At 41.3% G+C, this 20,543-nt stretch overlaps 1 protein-coding gene across 4 annotated transcripts in view; it reads right to left on the reverse strand.

The window, feature by feature from the left end:
- The window catches only part of SRGAP2 (SLIT-ROBO Rho GTPase activating protein 2), a 203,406-nt gene that overhangs the window by 104,817 nt on the left and 78,046 nt on the right, over positions 1-20,543 (reverse strand). For all 4 annotated transcript variants that reach the window (XM_034767147.1, XM_034767146.1, XM_034767148.1 and 1 more), the window contains one exon: positions 9,587-9,779. In XM_034767147.1, coding sequence (XP_034623038.1) covers positions 9,587-9,779 — 193 coding nt within the window. The remainder of the gene's footprint in view (positions 1-9,586; positions 9,780-20,543) is intronic.

Below are 20,543 nucleotides of genomic sequence, written 5' to 3' on the forward strand. Positions count from 1 at the left end.
AGATCTCAGCATTTGTGGGGAGAAATGAGGGTATGGGAGGTTGTGCACAGATTAAAAAACCTACCAAAGTAATGGTTTCTTAAGGCACGTGGATTTTTTTTGAGTGCTCTCTTTGTAAAATTCTGCAACTTTCACTTCAAAGTTTGTCTGTCACCAGAGCAGAGCTAAAGACTAATCCAAGGCCTTTTAAGTTATTAAATTGCCCGTCCACATGACATCTGGCCAAGGAAATTGTGGACCAACAGACCATTTGTTCCTTCAGCTCCTGTCCCTTGCTTGGGATTTCAGTAGTTCAGGAAGTGAGGTGACGCTTTGAGGAACCCCCAGCCTAGTCCTGGAGCAGAAAACAGCCCTGTCTTAAAGGAGTTGCTAAACAAGAGGACTATGTCTGAGTGAGGTCAGGGAACAACAGCCCAGAGGAGAATGAACATGGCACCAGGGAACAGCTTTGTGATCAATGTAAGCCTCTGAAAGATTTAGCATTTAAATGAACAGTGCCCTGGGATTTCACCCTGTGGGAGTACAGAAGTTCTCCAACTGCCCTTCAACTTTATTAGCAAGCAAATTTTCTGTTGTCATGATAGAAATAGGGGCTCAAGAGGGACAATGCTGAAAAACAGCAGCGTCTTGGACTTTATACATCATAAGAAGCAAAAAAAGTACAAGCTCAATTTTTTTCAAACATATTTTACATGTTACCTTAAAAAGATAGCCTTAAATATAGGCTTCACTAACAGATCATGTGGCCTCATTAGCCACTGAGTCCTTGTCTACACTAGACTTGATTTCCTAAACTTTTGCACCAGTGCTAATACTGGTACAATCATTGAATCCTGGCCAACAGTAGGATTCCTATGCAGGCAAGGCACTGACAGCATTTTAAAATTGCTGCTAAGAACATTTCCCCCTTAAGACCGGGCTTTTTGAATGCCTCCTTGAAGGAAAAGTCTTTTCTTGAGTGGAAAATTTCCTGTCTCCAGTACCTATCATTCAGTAGAACTCTACTCATCCAATGGTTTTTCTCTGTTAGTCAAGAGAAAATTACATGGAAGCCTTTGTTTTGGAACTTCCACCATTTCCATAGTTGTACAGCATTTGCAAACAGACGGAAGGAAAGAAATTAAAGAAAACAATAGGTCTCGTGAAATCCCAAACATTCACAGCTTCCCTTTAATTTGAGTTGGTATTCAGTATTAAAAGGGACTTTCATTTTCTGTGGGAATGGAGATGGATAATAATATTTTATACGTAAGGGGCTGGCGACACAAGAACCAAGTTCTTCATGCATATCACATGGAACTATAGAGCCTGTTGAAGGCAAAACATTTCCAAGGAACGGAAGTTACTTTGGACCATGGGCCAGTGTAACTGGGTGTAATCTTGGACCAGTGTAAGAACCATAGTACTGAGGGACTGAAGGATCAGTGACCGTTTTAAAGTCTGATGTATACAATTCAGACTAGAAATTGTGTCTCTCCCCCCCGACTAGAATACGGGAATCAGTATCCAGGTGTATATATAGCATGCTTATAGACCTAGTAAGGGATAGATTTTTCAAGTCACAGCATCATGATTATGATCTTACTAATTCCTCATCTCATATCAATTCCAACATTAATGTAACAGCTACTATCTTTTGAATCTAGAGATCTAGAAACTAATGCTCAACCACCTTCAGACCTTAGAACTTGGTTTACATGGTATTCAGCATTACTCACACTTCTGCATAGTGGCTGGTAAAAATCAGTGTCAAAGGCAGGGGTGAGAAACAAGGTAGACATTAGAATTATGACATTTTGAAGTCTAGTTTAATGACCTATCAGGGCTAGAAACTGACAAAAGCTGAATTTATACCAGGAAAATTTAGTTCCATAATTCTTCACGTGTGCAGCTCCACTGGTGGTTACAATGATAGAAGATTTAGTCTAGACAAACCTCCTGAACCATGACTGCATCATCTAACCCTACACAGGGCAAGACAGATGATACAGTGGTAAAATACCATCTGCACACTCCCTGTGTCTATACAAGTCTCCACTGGTGGAGAATGATGTGTCTTAACTTTCCAGGTGTAGACAAGATCACAGAGTAGGCCAATGCAACCAGGATGAGAAATCAAAAAGATGCGATTCCCAATTTTCAATGAAAAAAATTAAAAGGACAAAATATCACTATGATCATAGTATCAGAGGGGTAGCCGTGTTAGTCTGAATCTGTAAAAAGCAACAGAGGGTCCTGTGGCACCTTTAAGACTAACAGATGTATTGGGAGCATACGCTTTCGTGGGTAAGAACCTCACTTCTTCAGATGCAAGAAGTCTTGCATCTGAAGAAGTGAGGTTCTTACCCACGAAAGCGTATGCTCCCAATACATCTGTTAGTCTTAAAGGTGCCACAGGACCCTCTGTTGCTTTTTACAGATTCAGACTAACACGGCTACCCCTCTGATACTATGATCATAGTGATATTTTGTCCTTTTAATTTTTTTCATTGAAAATTGGGAATCGCATCTTTTTGATTTCTCATCCTGGTTGCATTGGCCTACTCTGTGATCTTGTCTACACCTGGAAAGTTAAGACACATCATTCTCCACCAGTGGAGACTTGTATAGACACAGGGAGTGTGCAGATGGTATTTTACCACTGTATCATCTGTCTTGCCCTGTGTAGGGTTAGATGATGCAGTCATGGTTCAGGAGGTTTGTCTAGACTAAATCTTCTATCATTGTAACCACCAGTGGAGCTGCACACGTGAAGAATTATGGNTTCAGATGCAAGAAGTCTTGCATCTGAAGAAGTGAGGTTCTTACCCACGAAAGCGTATGCTCCCAATACATCTGTTAGTCTTAAAGGTGCCACAGGACCCTCTGTTGCTTTTCATTATGATCATAATTACTTAATAAAATCCATTTTGGTTTAACGCTAATAGTGTATTCATCTAATCAAAATATTTTACCAAATCCACCCAAAAACCTGCATTCTCTCCCCCTTAAAATTAGTAACCTCTGAAGATTCTGAAGACCTAAAATTATGTTTCTCTGTAAATTGCTGATTCAAACAAATATCTTAAGAAAGCCTTCCTGACACTGCTCATGCTCGTTGTAAATTCAAAGAATTTCAAGCATTGACATATATCCTTGCTTTCCAACCCGCCTTCCAAACATTCCAGTTTGGAACATCTGTTGTTTACAAATGCTGAGCTTGAAGGCTGCCAGACTTGTTCTGCATCCTCTACTTCAACGCAGAGGCTGCCAGAAAGTCATCTGAATTTCATGCTGGGATGTCCTGGCCATTCCTCTATTCAGCAGTTGACAATTGATGCTCGGGATCCTACTTCCCAATATTATCCTGGTTCTCTAAAGTTATTTTATAATCTTGTCTTAAAATAGTCTGCAGACTTTTATTTATTTAATAGTCTCTTTTTTATTTCTCCCTTTAAGAAAATTGCTGAACATTTGCAATGCTATTTATATATTCTTCATGGTATTTGCTACTCAGATCAAATCACAGAAGATCCAGAATTTTGAATGTTAGACTGAAAGGTGTGAGGGCTGAAGGCCTGAAAACTCCCACAGTGTGGTTGGATGAACCCTTCGGTAGCTGGTAGAAGCTACACTCTGTTTTGTCATGCTTCTTTTAAGGAACCTTAAGACTGAAGGCCAGTCACAGCAACATCTGCTGCAATGCATGTGGAGAGCGACTAGTGTTCTGGGTGCTTCAATTTCTGAGTGGCCAAATTCGGATGACTTACAGGGGCAAAGTTTTGCAAGTGCTGAGTATCCACCCTTTGAAAGTCAGGCTCCGGCAGCTTAAGAAGCTGGGCTGCAAGGGAAACGGCTCTTATTTTTGTTTTGAACATTACATGATCTAAGGGAATATCTAGCAAGAGGTACTAAAAAGTGCTCACCAAATAAGTACCTCGGATACAAATATTCTCGCTATTCAGTGTTCTCTACCTGAAATTCCCCTTTAAAAGAAAAAAAAAAGGGGGGGGGTAGGAGTCGAAGTTGACAGCTCCAGGAGACATGGCCTAGTGGTTAAAAGCAAATGAAATCCAAGTTCTAATTCTGACTGTCATCAACTCATGCGCCACCTTGGTCAAGTCAATCATAGCCTCGGTTTCCCAAGCTGTAAAATGGGGACAGCAGTCACCCACCTTGGTAAACCACTCAGATGCTCCAGTGAAGGTGGTTATAAAGTATTGTGCAAACACATACACAACCCGTTTCAATCCACCACTGTCTATTCATAGCTTATCGCCGGCAGCCAGTAGTCTAGGTTTCAAAATATCCCCTAAAAAGAAGGGTACAGCTGCCTCAAACCCAAGCTCATGATGTGCACCTGACTAACAAAAATAAACCCAACACAACACACACGCAAGTCTGCACCTCACAGTGCCCATGTCTACTGCTCTGTTTTCATACGGCAGTGAGAGTGGTGGTGAAATCATTTCAATTTCAAGGCTGAAACTTTGGGCCTGCTGCTCTTGACAGCATTCCATTACATGAACCCACGTATGGTAACTTGGCAATGACATGGTAGCTTTTGATTATGAAAGTACATGCAAATTATAGGATAATTGCCTGACAAATTTCCTTCTTTGTTTGAAGTTTGTTAGGCCATCTAAAAATTGCCAGTGACAATTGCAAGTGACATGGTAACCTACCATTGAACAACATGGTATCTTGTGACATAATTACCATGTTACATGAAGGAACGTGTTATTATTGTGTATATTTAGGGTTCTGGCTTCTCAATAACAGAGTTGCCACATGGTTGTGTGTCCTGGAAAGTCATGGAATACCATGGAAATCCACCAGGACAGAAGTCTGACAATTGGATTTGCTCAGATAATCTTTTAGGAAGGTTTAGGTCTGAACGGGACTTGAAACATCTGTATAAAAACACTTTTGGCTAAATTCCATCTCCACTGTTTAGAAAAGAATAGTGTTTGTGATAGTTAATTATGCTTTGAACTCAACCACAACTAGCAAGGCTGTAACCACAAAGCAGTCACTCAAAGGGCTGAGTCACAATAGCACTCCATTAAATATTAACTACAGGTGTATTCAGTGCTTGAAACACTGCCTGAAAGGGGGCTTCTAGGAGGGAAGATAACATCTGTGTCTAATGAACAACACTCATTCAAGGTTCTGCCTCATTTAGATTTACCATTTTTCTAAATTTGTCCAACAGGACAGACTCCTCCCCCATGATACAAGTACATTTATGTCACATATTGCTATTGAGTGATGTGCAATGTAACGTGGCAGTGCTGCAACAAAATATGGCCACATGGAGATGTTTCACTCTTGACCCTGGAAGCATTGCTTGTACAAAGCAAGACTACATAGACAACTAAGATGATTGCACAAATAGCAGAATTCAATCCATTCAAAACGCTGCTGGTAAAGTTGCCTCTCCTTTGCAGCTCTGACTGATTGATTCTCCATGTTCAAACTCTTCAACGGATTTCCCCTTGCCTGCTCCACTGGTCTCATGTTTTTTGCCCTCCCTTCAAGGTCCACTCCTGCTGCTGTTGTTTCTTTTAACTCTCCATATCAATTCCTTTGTGAGCCTGTCAGTTTTCTAGTTTCTCTTTGTAGTCTTCTTCCGTTCTCATTTTCACATCTTCTTCCATGCTGCCCTATACATCCAGAGCAGCCTCCTCCTCCCAATGCATCAGGAATGCTTCTTCAAAACACTTCTGTGAAGCCTTTCAAAAATAATTTCTTTAAGACTTCCATATCATGTTCAACTTATTCCCTTATCTGAAAAACAACAGGCATCTCATCCATTTAGTCCATGTCTAATTAAGACAATAAGCTATGGGCAGGAAGTGGATCTAAAGTTTTTAACGATCCAAACATCCTCCTGGGCCTCAAAAGAATAACAGTTGGTAAGTGGCTAACCTAAATCCATATTCCCCCTCCCTCTTAACCATATACAAGGACTAGGAGACCACGTGCCCAGTAGTTAGAGCAAAGGATTGGGATCCAAGTCTCGGCTGCTAATCCACACAGAGCCAAATGAGTCACTATGGTATGTGACCTCAGAGAAGTCATTTCAGTTCACAGTGCCTCACCCAGCCAACCTAAGGAATAGTGTTAAAATGCCAGGCCCCATTGAAAGCCATATGTTGCATCTGTACACAACTTTATGCAAAAACAAAATTGGTTAATTCTGAAGTGAGTTGATTTGAAGACAAAGATGCTGTGTCTGAGGAGAGACCTGAGGCTTTTTTCTAGCCATGTTATTCCCTGACCCTACCATCATCGAAATTCCTATCTCCTTGCTTTCCTTCACATTGCACAATTCTAACTAGGACATCCCACAGCAAGAGACAATGCTTTAAATACTAACTTTTCCCCCTGATTCTGCTGTGCACTGTTGAATAGTTTGAGAGTGGCTGCAGTTCAGTGGTAGGTTAAGCTATTACAGTACATCTAGGTCTAAATCATGTAGACCATACAATAGATAAAGCTAGCATTTGAGCTTTGCAAGGACCAAAAATGATTGCAGGATTTAGTCTCTGGAGTTCCAAGTGCTTTGGGATGCTACCCAAGTATGCGGTATTGAAGCCATGCCCCATCCCCTCCAATCATCTACTAGCCTTGAGCATGGTACCTTTGTGCATTAACCAGCCAAATGACTGAGCCTGCAGGATCAATATGTTGCTTGCTTCCTTAGGTAGTATTTTTAAGTATTGCTTGCCTTAACATCTACTAGATGTAATGATGGCCAACCAAACTATACAAGGAACTACCCAGAACAGGCTGTTTCAAAACATTTTTCACTGTTGTGGCCAGAAAACCATCCATATCTAGATTATCCTCACTGGAGGAGTAAAGGGGAAAAATAACCCAAAGTCTGACCACATTTTTGCCCTGAAGACTGCGAAGTATGCGCTTCAACAAACTACTATAGTGAGCAGACGTTCTAAAAGGCCAGAAGGCTTCCCACAGAAAATGCTCTGCTCCAGCCTGGAAAAGTCAGTGAGAGAGAGAAGGAATGACCAACAGGATTCCTACAGCCAGCCTTAACTATGGCTACAGGATGTGAAGTGAAAAGCTAAACTAATAAGTTCTCAGAGCATTTAGATAATACCTTGAATTGCAGCTGGAAGAGGGATGGGCACTCAATACAAAAACATGTGAAGATGTTATATGCCTATAATGGCCTGTCCAACTCAGGCTGGCTGCATTCTGCGCTAGCCGGGGCCTTTTAATCCTTTTGTCACCAGGCAAAATGACTATTTTTGAAGAGTTATTAGAAATACAAAATTAGGCTCTTTAAAAAAGATCACATGCATTGAAACCACCTACTGCAATACTCTGCCTAATACCTTTGAACAACAAACAGTGCAGCATCATTTAAGACCCTGCTGGATTTTTATTAATCACTCCCATATTAAAGAGCCAACTAAAGCCTCAAACAAGAGGATAGCAATGTACACCCTTCCAACATTAGATTGCTAATGCAAGAGCATTTCCTTTGGGAGGTTTTATCCCATCATTTAATATAAATGTGTTTTCTCAAATTTCATTGGCAAAACAAGAACAGTCTAATCAGGATGTAGCAGAATTAATCACCGTTCAAGACACGACTTTAGCCCATTTTTAGTGGTGTCTGCAGAAAGCACACAAGCTTTCAGTTCCACAAAAGTTTTTACTGCTGCTGGAAAGGACAGAAAAAAAATCTTCAAGGCACAATTATGGTTCTATAAATACATAGAATTCTCTAGCAACCTCTGCTTAATAGCTCTGTTTAGAGGTCAGATTTTGTGGGTGATATAATGCACTGTGTGTTTTAATGAGGATGTTTGCATTAAGTATCAGTTTGGCAGAGAACAAAAGGTGAGTTACATCAAAGCTGTATTAAAAAAAGGAAGTCACAGGGTGACTATTTAATGGCTTCCAGAGAAAGCTTTCTACTATAGAAAGGAAAATTGCTCCCCCACCAGCACCAACGTGTGTCCCCAAATACAGCAATTAAAAAAAGCCCAATAAAAAGAGATAATGCTGTGATCCAACCCTGGCTAGAATTTAAACAAACTATTTTGGGTGGAGGCAGATCCAGATGGATCCCTTCAGAGGAAAAAAGGCTGATCTGTCCAAAACTGAAGTGATTCATATCCCAAGACTACTTTTGCCTGGAGTTGCCACCACAGCTGCTATCTTGACAACAAAACATGACAAGCTTTCTGCATGTTGGGATATCAGCTGCAGCAGCGCCATGCAAGAAAGCCAGGATAAGGGACTCCTTTGTTCTGATGATCTGGCCACAAGATGGTCTCCAAATTTTAAGCTGCTCTGCATTCTCTGCATTATATAAACTTGTGTGCACACCCCCACCAGCATTCCAGCACTATGCATATACATATTCTAGCCTAAATAACAGTTAATAAGATGAATAGACATTCTTGTCTGATGGCAGAAAGGAAAATATCAGTGGTTCGTCACATCAAACAAAGTTCAGCACATGCTGGGTAATCTCACTCAAGCATCAAACTCATCACAACATGGGGGGGGGGGGGAGAAGTGGGAAGGAGGTAGCAGCCAAGGAAACATGTTCAGGGCACCAGAACATGATGTTTTAATCAAGTGAGAATAGTGCAAACCCTGATCTAAAAACAAGAGCTGCACTACAGAAGCAACTAAAATAACCTGGTCAGAACTGTATTGGATTGTCCTGTTTTGCACGTTGTCTTCAACTACCAACTCCCCAGGTAGAGAGACTCACTTGTTTGGGGCACTTCTTCAATCATGTAACACCCTACACACCCACATGGATATATAAACAAATAACCTTCTCTGGTTTCCTCCCACTTCATGGTGTTATCATGGTAGAATCAAAGAAGCCGAAAGTATTTCACAGACTGACCTGAATCATATGAAAGTTTCACTGGAGAATCATACTTTTATCTGACACACAGCTTCTAGCTGAAGGATTTTTAACCTGTCATCACCTTAGTATCTAGGTACCACACAAAAAAATTTGGATCATCGCCTTCATCCAAAAGTACCATTAACTCCACCTCTCCATCATTTATGCTGCTTTTCTTCCTGAGGCCAGGATCAAAAGTGATGGCATTGCAGAAGTAAGGGTTTTCTTAGGAGTATACTAACCCCCACCCCCAGAACTGAGGAGTTTTACTTAATTGATTAACTAAAAAGAGAGATATAGCAAACACAATAAATCCATAATATTAGAAAAAAGTATTCCCTTAATAGCCAAACACATCTAGGGAAGAGCTCTGATTCTGCCCTTCACTTTACACGTGTGTCAGCTCCCTCATTAAGTTATTCTCTATTTTCCACTATCCACCATTCCATTCCCCTTTGGAGTTACACTCCACCAGCAATAGTTGTGCTAATCCAGCTAATTAACTAACACATAAAGGGGAAACTACTTTTTTCAAACACACGCCTGGGTCACTTGAGAGAATAAGAATTTTCCCCTTTAAAGTTCCTAACAAAGGGACATGCTGCCCCCTTCCCTCCCCTGCCACCCCCCAACATTCAATATTTCAGCTCTCTCCTCCCATCCCCATGCCCAGCCTCCAGAAGGAACTTTGCAAAACTCTACTTGAATTGCTGGTCTTTGGTGCTCCTTGTTTTAGCCAGGAATCTCTCAGCCAACTTCTCCAAGTTCCTTGAGTAATCCATCTCGATCTCTGCCTTCTTGCGGAAGAAATCCTGCAAGTCCTGAAGTAGCTGGACCCGAAGCTCGCACTGTTGGTCGAGGCATTTCAACTGCTCAATGAGTTGGGTGCGAATCTCTGAGCAAGGAGAGAACCGAACAAAATACCAAGTGTTAAATAGAAGCCCAACAAAGGAAAACCAAGTGATAAAAGTTAACCTAGTAAATCAAGGTTAAAGGAGCTCTCCCTCCCCATCAAGAGATCACCAAAAGCATCTAATTAACTGTTTCCATAGTTAGAAAATGGTTACAATTACCTTTAGGTGACTATGGACACAGGACGAGAGTAAGGCGATCTGGAACCTAATATTGTACACTTACAAGCAAAGCTCTACTGCTGAAAATTTCATCAATCCTAAGTGTCAAGGGCATATCTGGCATTAAGCAATGGTCACTTCCCCAAAAATGTCCTGAATCCCAGCCTGGATAAGACTGCAAAGCTGCAATCTCTCCTCTTCCCCTGCACCTCAAAAATCACTCCACAAAGTCTCTCAATCAAACTCCTTGGTTGACTATTCCGGAGGCAAAACCAAAGGAGCTGTGTGCGTTTTGGATATTCCCAAAAGACACCAATTTGGGATTATTCAGTTCAGTGCAGTTAATGTGTAACCTCCGTTATTAACACAGCACCACCCAACTGATAAACCCCTGTTTGGAGGAGCCAGACAGCATTTCCACTTGGACAAAGCCTCCAAAAGTAACACTTTCTTTTAAAAAAGGATCTCTCCGAATAACAGATGTACACATGTATGCCATCCTTGTACTTTTCAGGTACAAGTGTTCTTTAATGCTGTTTATGAAGCAGAATTATTAGCAGCAATACCAGTTTGCATTTATATGGCATATTTCATTTAAGATTTCAAGGCATTTTACAAATGTGAAATCAACCCTTTAAGCTTTTGGAGATAGGCTGTTAATCTCATTTCACTGATGGAGAAAATGACACACAGAATGGCTAATGAGTAGCCCACATTCACACAGTGAATCAGCATGAAGCAGAGATGTCACAGTCCCTTGCTTTAAAAAATAAATAAATAAGTAAATAAAACACACAGAACTGGCAGTTATTGAGTTACTAGGAGAATATTTAGCTTCCAACTCTAGCAATTAACACAACAAGAAAATAATAAAATATGTACTTTCATCTGAGGATCTCTGGGTGCTCAAACATTAATTAGAGCTGCCTATTATCACTGGTGATTTGCTGTGGCTTCTTCCTAAGTGTTGAAAAAACATGTTGTTCCAGGACTGAATTTAAACTGCAATGTAAGTTAGCAAATGAAGTACTTAGCATTCAGGTCTTCTTCTACATGCACAGCTTTGTTTATGCCCGTGGATTGCACGGATGCAAAGCTTTATGATAATGGTCTTATTTGGGGCTGTGGTTGGAAAGTACTTATTCCTAGAATGATCCATTTGAAAAATGTAACAGACATTGAAGTAGATTAAGAAGACCATTTTTAATGGCACTTCAGACAGATAAATAAACTTAAACATTAGTGCAACCAGCTTTGCTTGCCTCCCTGAGCACATCTGTCCTCTTGTCGCTGACGGAAACTTACCAGGATCCAGCTCTGACCACTTTACCCTGCCAATGCACCACAAAGACCAGCAGGACAGTGTGAACAAGTAACAGTTCCATGGAGTTCAGTGACAACGCTCAAACAAAGTGATCATGCACCCTTATTTGGGAGGCGGGATAGAGGGAGAAAAGGGGAGCAGTGGTAAGGGGTTCTGTTTCAGGTTGTTTTTTCCCCTCAAAAAAGTCAGGATATTAGTTAATTTTTTCAAGTTATGGGATAACTTAAGGCTCTCAAATTTGAGTTCATCTTTGTAAAAGAGTTGAAATTGAAAGTCTTGCTTTCCCAACAGTTTACCATCCAAGGCAATTCAGAACACACAGTTCAAGGAGCAGGTAAAGATTGTGATTCCCCCCAGCTGCTGCTCTCCCCATAAATGCTACATGAAGGCAAACCTGGTCAATTGTAATTTTTTTTCTGGTTGGAGAACTCATGCATCTTCTATCCCTCTGTCGGGGAAAATAAAATTACATGCAAATATGCAAACTTATAGTTGTGTGCATTTATTTTCCGTCAAAACACCGAGCCACATTCATTCCTTCAGGCAGAGTAAAGTGTCAATTACACCTCCTTCTCCTAGCGTGGCCTGCTACAAAACACAGGATGGGGTTCACACTCTGGGAAAGGTACCACTGCCATCTGTTCTACAGTCAGGGTTAGATTCCATTTCCATCAGGGCTCCATAGAAGCCAAGCCAGGGGAGACCACAATGGACAGGCACACAGTATTCTTTTAAGTGCACACTGATCATGATCGATGGGCTTCTTGAAAAGGGCCTCTGAAACCATTCATGGTGCCAACTGTGGAGTACCCTACGTAGGCAATGTTAAAAACAAAAACTAACAAAAAAACCACACCCTACATGTTATCTCTCCTGCAAATTTGTGATACCCTGCTGCACATTCATTTCCACATGGCAGTAACATTTCAGGATTTACAGGGGTTGGAGGAAGCAAAACACTTAACACTAACACAAAATTTATTAGCAGTTATTTAATGGTTGATACTCAGATTACACTATATTTCTTCCCCATTCGGCTTTCTCCCCATTTCCAAAAGCAATAATGGATTTGAAAAGCTTTGTATGCGTGATGAGCTTATTAACGTGCTATGCAAATAGACCTCTTTTCCATCTGTGGCTTTGTCGGTAAGACTGATACAGGAATGAAGGTGAGCCAGCTATATATAATAGGCTGAGGAGCAGACAGAGCATTCCATAAGGAATGTGCAGTAATTCATTGTTTCCTTGGTGTAATGAATCACTCTCCTCACCACTTAACCTAATACTCATTTGCAAGTCTGCTATTCTGACACAGAACATCCTGCAAGGCCAACCGCATTAGCGAATTTCTTCTCCTCCCACCCTCACCCCCTCAAGTAAAACTGATGGTCACATACAGTCAGGTGGTGTTGCTATGTGGTAACTAAGGAAAGACTCCCATTGATTTCAATGAACTTTGCCTCAAGCTCTAAACCTTTAATAGGGTAAAAAAAAAAATTGTAGCTAGCATACACACAGGTAACAGAGGCACCTGAAAAGTAGATTCCGATCTGTGTCCCAGTAAAAATGGCACAAGCATCATGCATGCAGCAAGTCACTGGCATGCAATGGGTTCTATTAAAAGTAGAGTAGACAGTTGTGTTTGGTAATAGAACCCCTCTTACTTAAAAAAACAGAGCGTGGGGGAGGAGCACAGCAGTGCAGAATACTATCTAGAGCAAGGGAGGGGTCTTAAACTTCATTGCACTGTGACCCCCTTCTGACAACAAAAATTACTACACGACCACAGGAAGGGGGACCGAAGCCTGAGCCTCGCTGCCCAGGGCTGAAGCCCTCAGGATTTGGCTTCAGCCCTAGGCAGTGGAGCTCAGACTTTGGCTTCAGCGCCGGGCTCCGGCAAGTTTTATGCCAGCCCTGGTGACCCCATTAAAACTGGGTCGGGACCCACTGTGGGGTCCTCACCCACAGTTTGAGAACCGCTGATCTAGAACCTCAACCTCTTTCAATGCCCCAATGTCCTAATTTTAAAATTATTTGTTAATTAACTGATCTATTGCTTGTAGATGCTCCCTCCAAATGCTTGGAAATGAAAATGCCTCTTCCTCCCTATTTTTGTAATAGCTTGTTTTTTTACAGCAAATTAGTGATGATTTTCACCCTATAGTTCCAAAATCATAGTTAAAAATTAAAAATGGCATATTCTGTTTGCTCCATTATTTATGCACCAAGTGTCCTATGGGCTGCAGCCCAGCTCCTGACAGATCTGTTAGTGAACCGTTGCTCCAGAGACTCAAGAGAGCACTGACAGTGGCTCGATTTTCCCCTCAATATTTTTTAACAGCAGTGGAAGAAAAATATGTTTCTCGGGAATGTTTCCAGTTCCATGAACAGGGCCAATTAGATAGGCAGAACTGCAAGGTCTCAATGCGTTGATGAAACATGGTGTTTGAAGGAGGAATTTAGGTTTATGAGGAACTGGACAACCTATTTGGGAAAGGAAGAGTCTATACAGGAAGCTCCAACATCAAAATGGAAGAAGACTGCTAGAATGTAAAGGCAGGGGAAAGACGATAGGTGTGGAGGAGCACACAGTTCAGACATACGCATCCCTTAGGGAAGGATTTATTAAAGGGGATACTCTATATCCTAGCAAAGAGGAGATGACAGAAGTTGATAAAGTACGGGTAGGAACTGAAGAAAGGAAAGAAAAGGGAAGAAAGAATCCCATTCAATTACACCACATGAAGGCAGACAACCAAATATTGACAAATCTGGTAAGTGCTTATATACAAATAATAGAGTAGGTCACACTGGTGGGAAGTGGCACTACATGTGAAAAGAAAGCAATGTCAAATATACTAAAAACCTTAAATGAATCAAACAATACCACAGAATCTCTATGGATAGAAATTCCAAGCATTAATAAGGGTATATAATACCAAGCGGGTATATACCACCAAGCACCTGACAGGTCCTTGACTCTAACTGAAATGCTCAGAGAGATTAGAGAGGCTACAAAAACAGAAAACCCAATAATAATGGATCCCGCTATGATTTACACAGGTGTTTTTAGTAAAAGTCATGGACAGGTCACTGGCAATCAACAAAAATTCATGGTCCATGACATGACTTTTTACAAAATACCAGTGACTAAATCTTGGGGAGGGGGTGGGGGGAGGGCTCCGTGACTGCCACAACCTCAGTGACAGACAGACAGCCCGAATAATGGGGGATTTCAACTAGTTCCATACTGACTGGATACATGTCACCTTAGGATGGGATGCAGAGAAAAATGTATACATCCTTCATGACTGCTTCCTGGAGCAGCCAGTTATGGAATGCACAAGGGGAGAGGCAGTTCTTCGTTCAGTCCTAAGTGGTGCACAAGATTAGGTATAAGAGGTGAACATAGCTGAACTACTCAGTAATAGGGACCATAATGGAATTAAATTTAACATCTTTGTAGGGGGAATAATTCTTAAGAAGCCCACCACAGTTGCATTTAACTTCAAAAAAGGAAACTGCACAAAAATGAGGAAGCTAGTTAAATAGAAACTAAAAGGAGCAGACACAGGAGGAAAATGCCTGCAAGCTGCATGGAAACTTAAATGCTATAATAGAGGCTCAAATTATATGCATACCCTAAATAAAAAAAGATACTAACAGGACCAAAAAATGCCACAGTGGCTAGACCAAGTAAAGAGACCGTGAGAGACAAGGACAGCCTTTAACAATTGAAAGTGAAATCCTATTGTGGAAAACAAAGGAGCACAAGCATGTGGACACCGGTGATCTAGTGGATCTAGTGTACTTAGACTTTCAGAAAACTTCTGACAAGGTCCCTCACTGAAGGTTCTTAAGGAAAGTAGGCAGGCCTGGGATGAGAGAGATGGTCCCCTCATGGATCAGTAACTAGTTAAAAGATAAGAAACAAAAGGATAGGAATAAATGTTAAGCTTTCACAGTGGAGAGAGATAAATAGCAGGGTACCCAAAAATCTGTACTGAGACCACTGCTGTTCAACATATTCATAAAGGATCTGAGAAGAGTGGTAAAACACCAAGGTGGCAAAGTTTGCAGATGATACAAAGTTACTCAAGACAGTTAAATCCAAAAATGACTAGGAAGAGTTACAAAGGGATCTCACAAAACTGGGTCACTGTGCAACAAAATGGTACTGATAAACCCAAAGCAATGCACATTAGAAAACAATCCCAATTATACATACACAATGATGAGGTCTACATTAGCTGTCACCACTCAAAGATCTTGGAGTCATTATGGATAGTTCTGAAAACATCCACTCACTGTGAAGGGCAGTCCATCAAAAAGCTAACAGAATGTTAGGAACCTTTAGAAAAGGGATAGGTAACAGCACAGAAAATATAATGCCACTATATAAATCCATGGTATGCCTACACCTTGAATACTGCATGCAGTTCTAGTTGTCCCATCTCAAAAAAGATGTTAGAATTGGAAAAAATACAGAAAGGGGCAACAAAAATTATTAGGGGTATGGAACAGCTTGCATATGAGGAGAGATTAGAAAGACTGCAACTGTTCAGCTCAGAAAAGACAACCCAGGGGGATAAGATAGAGTCTATAAAATCATTGTGTTGAGAGAGTGAATAGGGGAGTGTTATTTATCCCTTCACATAACACAGGAACCAGGGGGTCACCCAATGAAATTAACAGGCACCAGGTTTAAAACAAACGTAAGGAAGCACTTCTTTACATACACACAGTCAACCTATGGAACTTGTTGCCAGGGGATGTTGTGAAGGCCAAAAGTACGACCAGGCTCAAAAAAGAATTAGTTAAGTTCCTGGAGGATAGGTCCATCAATGGCTATTAGCCAATATGGTCAGAGATGCAATCCCATGATCTGGGCATCCCTAAGCCTTCAACTACCAGAAGCTGGGACTGGAGTGGATGGGTGGATCCCTTGATAATTCCCCCGTTCTGTTCATTCCCTCTGAAACATCTGGCACTGCCCACTGTCAAAAGACAAGATACTGGGCTAGATGGACCATTAGTCTGACCCAATATGGCAATTGTTATGTTATTATGTTCTTTTATATGCCTCCTGCTGTATTGCAACAGGTGGCAAACAATGCACAGGGCAGCCTTCTTGTTTCCCTCTAAGATCTAGCTCATTTAGAATTTGACTCCCACTGGCATCTCGGCATGTAGTCACATGACAGCTAGTTTACTCCATTAAACAGACTCTCAGCTGAATTATTGACCCTATCCCAGACCCAGAGAGGTGAAGTCTTTTGTCACAAAAGCTTATTTTATATTGTATCCATCATATGAACAGAACATCAAAGCTGATTCATTGTTTTCCCTTAAACAGATATGGAAGCAAAGCACACAGCTCAGATTCAGCAACCACTTGCCTCTTATAAATACTTGCCCATTTAGAGCTTGATTATCTGCATTAGGTTATCTTGGGGGAAGTCAGCTACTCCATTGGCACATGCAAGCACAATAGCTGGTATTGGAAGCAATACTCAGGATGTGTCAGAAGGCAAGATTGGGGTGGAGTGGAAAACAAAGATATAGCTAAGAGTGGTAATGCAATTGTTTTCTCCCCCATCTCCTGCTACCGATCATTGATTTCTTAGGAAGGTAGCTGTAAGGCAAGCTCAGAGATTCTGCACCAATAAAGTTCTTCTTTTAACAAGAACTGCTCGGGAAATCACTTCCATAGCAAACAAAAACAAAAACCAAAACACACATCAAAGCTGAGTTCAATGACTGCCTAATTCTGCCAGGCGTGGTAACTGCTTCATGAGCACCCTGAACTTCCATTGACCTCAGTACTTCACAGCACTGGGACCTACATGAGGGACAGAGGACTAAGAGGCAGGAAGACGACAGAGGACAAAAAGTCATGAACTTCAGTGTGTGGGTCATTTGCAGAAAATTCAGCTCCCTATCCTGCTCCGTGCTGAGTGATCTCAACCCGCAAAGCCTTCAGCGAGAATCGAGGACACTCCGGGCCTTGCAGACTCAGGCTCAATTTTTCATGGTTTGGATCTGGAAACAGGATTGAAATCCAAAACACTTCCAAATTCCAGGGCTGTTTACGCTGGGAGATGTGATGGGTGGCATGGGGCACCCCTCTTGACTTTCAAAATTGACTGGAAAAAAAACCATTGCTCTTTCCCTAAAGAAGCTGGGTGCCAAATCAAAAGAGAAAAACTAAACAAACAAAAAGGTTTCCAAAGTAAATCTTAAAGAGACTCACACACTGTGCTACAAGCATTTAAAATCCAATGTTAAGTTTAATTAAGCAAATGCTTCTCAAACTGCCTCACATGCACCTCTCCTGCTAAACACCAAGACTAATTGTAACCTTTCCCTTTAGCAAAATGTGCTGCATCAGGACTTTTTGTTGTAAATAAATGCACTGTTTCTGTGAGAGGAAAAGTAACAGCTGATTGGGCTGCATGCACTGGGGAACAATAGGCTATTGAACACAAGTGCACCCAGGCTGTGGGGTTGAGCTGAAGCAGGGCAACCTTGATCATCAGTTTTATTTTTTAAACAGTACTTTGCTCTCGCCACAAATAAAATAAATTCAAGAATGCAGGAATTTCCTGAGGCTCACTCGGCTTTCTAGGATACAAAACACCTATTTGTTATCCCACTGATTAAACAGGCATGAGAATTTTTTCAGATGTACAGTCAGAACATACCAAGGCAGCATGTGCTGTGAACTGTGGGTTACTATATTACACTGGCGCTTTTATAACATTGCAGTCGCAATACACAGATTTTTTTTTTTATTTCAGTTCATTGGTTTGGCATCCCTTAAATTAGACACCACAAATTAGCGCTACACCCCTCTTTTTAAACGCTTCATTCCTTTCCTTTTTTAAAAATTAAAGCCCCTACTCACCATTTGCTGATACCATCATTTGCTGCAAGCCAAGTCACAGAATTAGTATCCTCCAGAATCTGTTTTCATACAGCCACTATTTTAAGGTCACACAGATGTTTAATCTCACCTCATCCATCACTGTGTTCTCAAGCATGGACTGTTTCCAGCCCCTATTACTACACGGCTGGATTTTCAGGTTAGTAGCAGAGTGGCTTCCGTGATATTTACCCATCTCAGTTTCTCCCCACCATTAAAATGATAGCATGCTCTTTGAGAGTATGAAGCAACCCCTCTGGCCCCCCAAAAATTGATGGCATTAAATATGGAAACCGTCAGCCTATCCTCAGCCAAAGGAAGTGTTGCTCTGATTCTTGTACCTGTTTTCCCAACACTTCAATAGGACCAGCACTTTAAGGAGCTGCAATTTCAATGAACCTCTTCTGTTGAGTTGGTCACTGCCAAGAAGTAATTGGTATTATTTGTCTGGCATAAAGTTACAGGGGGCATTAGAGCCACATAATAAATTGTGGCCACTCCACATTCAGCTGTTTCCAAAGGTGAATAAGCATTATCCCCACTTTATAGATGGGGAACCTGGGGCCCAGTGAAGGGAAGTGACCTTCTCAGCATCATACAGAGTCAGTGGCAGAACCAGGACTTAGACCCCAAGTCTTCCTATTCCGAATACAGTGCCTTATGCCAATACTGGACCAAGCTACCTCCTTCCCACAAACACAGCATAGCCAATAAATACATATCCAAAAGCCTCCAAAGGTAGGAGAAGGAAAAAATAAAGGTTCCAGCTATTTACAATTAGATTAAAAAGTAACAAAAGGAAAACAGTATGCCATTTAATCACTTCCAACATCATGTTATAAAGATCCTTAATTATAAAGGGCAGAGGTGAAGAATATAATCTAAATCTAGACAGCTACATAATTTTTCATCCCTTTCCTAGCCATCTTCAGTACTTCAACCTCAGCATTTGTAAGTAGCTTCAAGGACAGACCTTAACTGCCATCTGGCTTGTCCTGTAATTTGTGAATTAAGCTAGGTATTAGGGGGAAAGTTGACACTGCACATTACGTCTTATTCATAAATTTATCATTAAGTAGATTCCATCTAACTAACTAGTCTCCCCTCCCACCTTTTCTTGTTAATTCTCCACTGAATCTCATGTACAGAGGCAGACTGGATGAAAGGAAAACATGAAAAAGCAAATGACATTGCTGACTGCGCATTGCCGTTTTCCTATACAACATAAAACAGGCTGCAAGTTCTTTTTTCATTTTGAAAAATAAGGTAAGAAAGTTCACCAATTCCTTCCTCAACCCTTAAGTCAGACATGTGAGTCAAAGCACATAGGATTGACAGATTCCCTCAGTCCAGTTTGAGTGCCAATCAGACTGGGGGGAAAACTGACCTGTTTAATGTGTGCCATTTTGAAAAGCAAACCAGTTTACTATATCCAGGTATTATTATATAGATGAGCCAGACATAACCCTCCTTCCCTATATACAATTAGCATTCTACTGTACATACAATGTCCATGTCCCAGCCTGCTGTGCTACTCTTCCCATAGGGCTTTATAAAGCACTAATATATGGAGATATAGCTATCTCATAGAACTGGAAGGGACCCCGAAAGGTCATCAAGTCCAGCCCCCTGCCTTCACTAGCAGGACCAAGTACTGATTTTTGCCCCAGATCCCTAAGTGGCCCCCACAAGGACTGAACTTACAACCCTGGGTTTAGCAGGCCAATGCTCAAACCACTGAGCTATCCCACCCCTTCCCCCGTTACTGCTGCATAAACATTCACGATCATGGTCATTCAGGTACAAACTCACCAGCCTTGGCTTTCTTCAGATTCCTTTGGTCAATCATTTGAGAGGCACATTTTAAACCTCACAATTATTTTCATGTTTTACTTTGAAGAACCCTTACAAATTAAGACTTCAACGGCTTGTGCTACCTGAAGTATAGAAATGTTAGTCCTGTTGTCCTGACAATTGTCAGCTCTGGAAATGCCATCTTGTTCCTTGAAGTTCCTCCCACTGGAGAAAGTATTTTCTCCTTCCCCTCACAAATACATAAAGCACTGATGGCCCCAGTCTTACCATGAGCGTAGCGACCCCTGCATACAGGAGAGTGCAGTTTTCAAGACTAGCATTTAAACGAGGAAGCCTCTGATGTGTTCGTGGAAGAGTCACTATGGCTAGATTCAACATAAACAACACACCCGATGCCAGTCTATCAAAATATTAAGAAAACAGTCCAACAACAGAACAAGGCAGAGGCAAAAAGGCAAAAGTGAAGCCTGTATTAAATTGCATCCGTTTGAGTGAGCTCAGGACAAGCCTTGACAGCCGGAG

This window comes from Trachemys scripta, chromosome 4 (assembly GCF_013100865.1).
Source record: "Trachemys scripta elegans isolate TJP31775 chromosome 4, CAS_Tse_1.0, whole genome shotgun sequence".
In the NCBI taxonomy this organism is placed as follows: Eukaryota; Metazoa; Chordata; order Testudines; family Emydidae; genus Trachemys; species Trachemys scripta.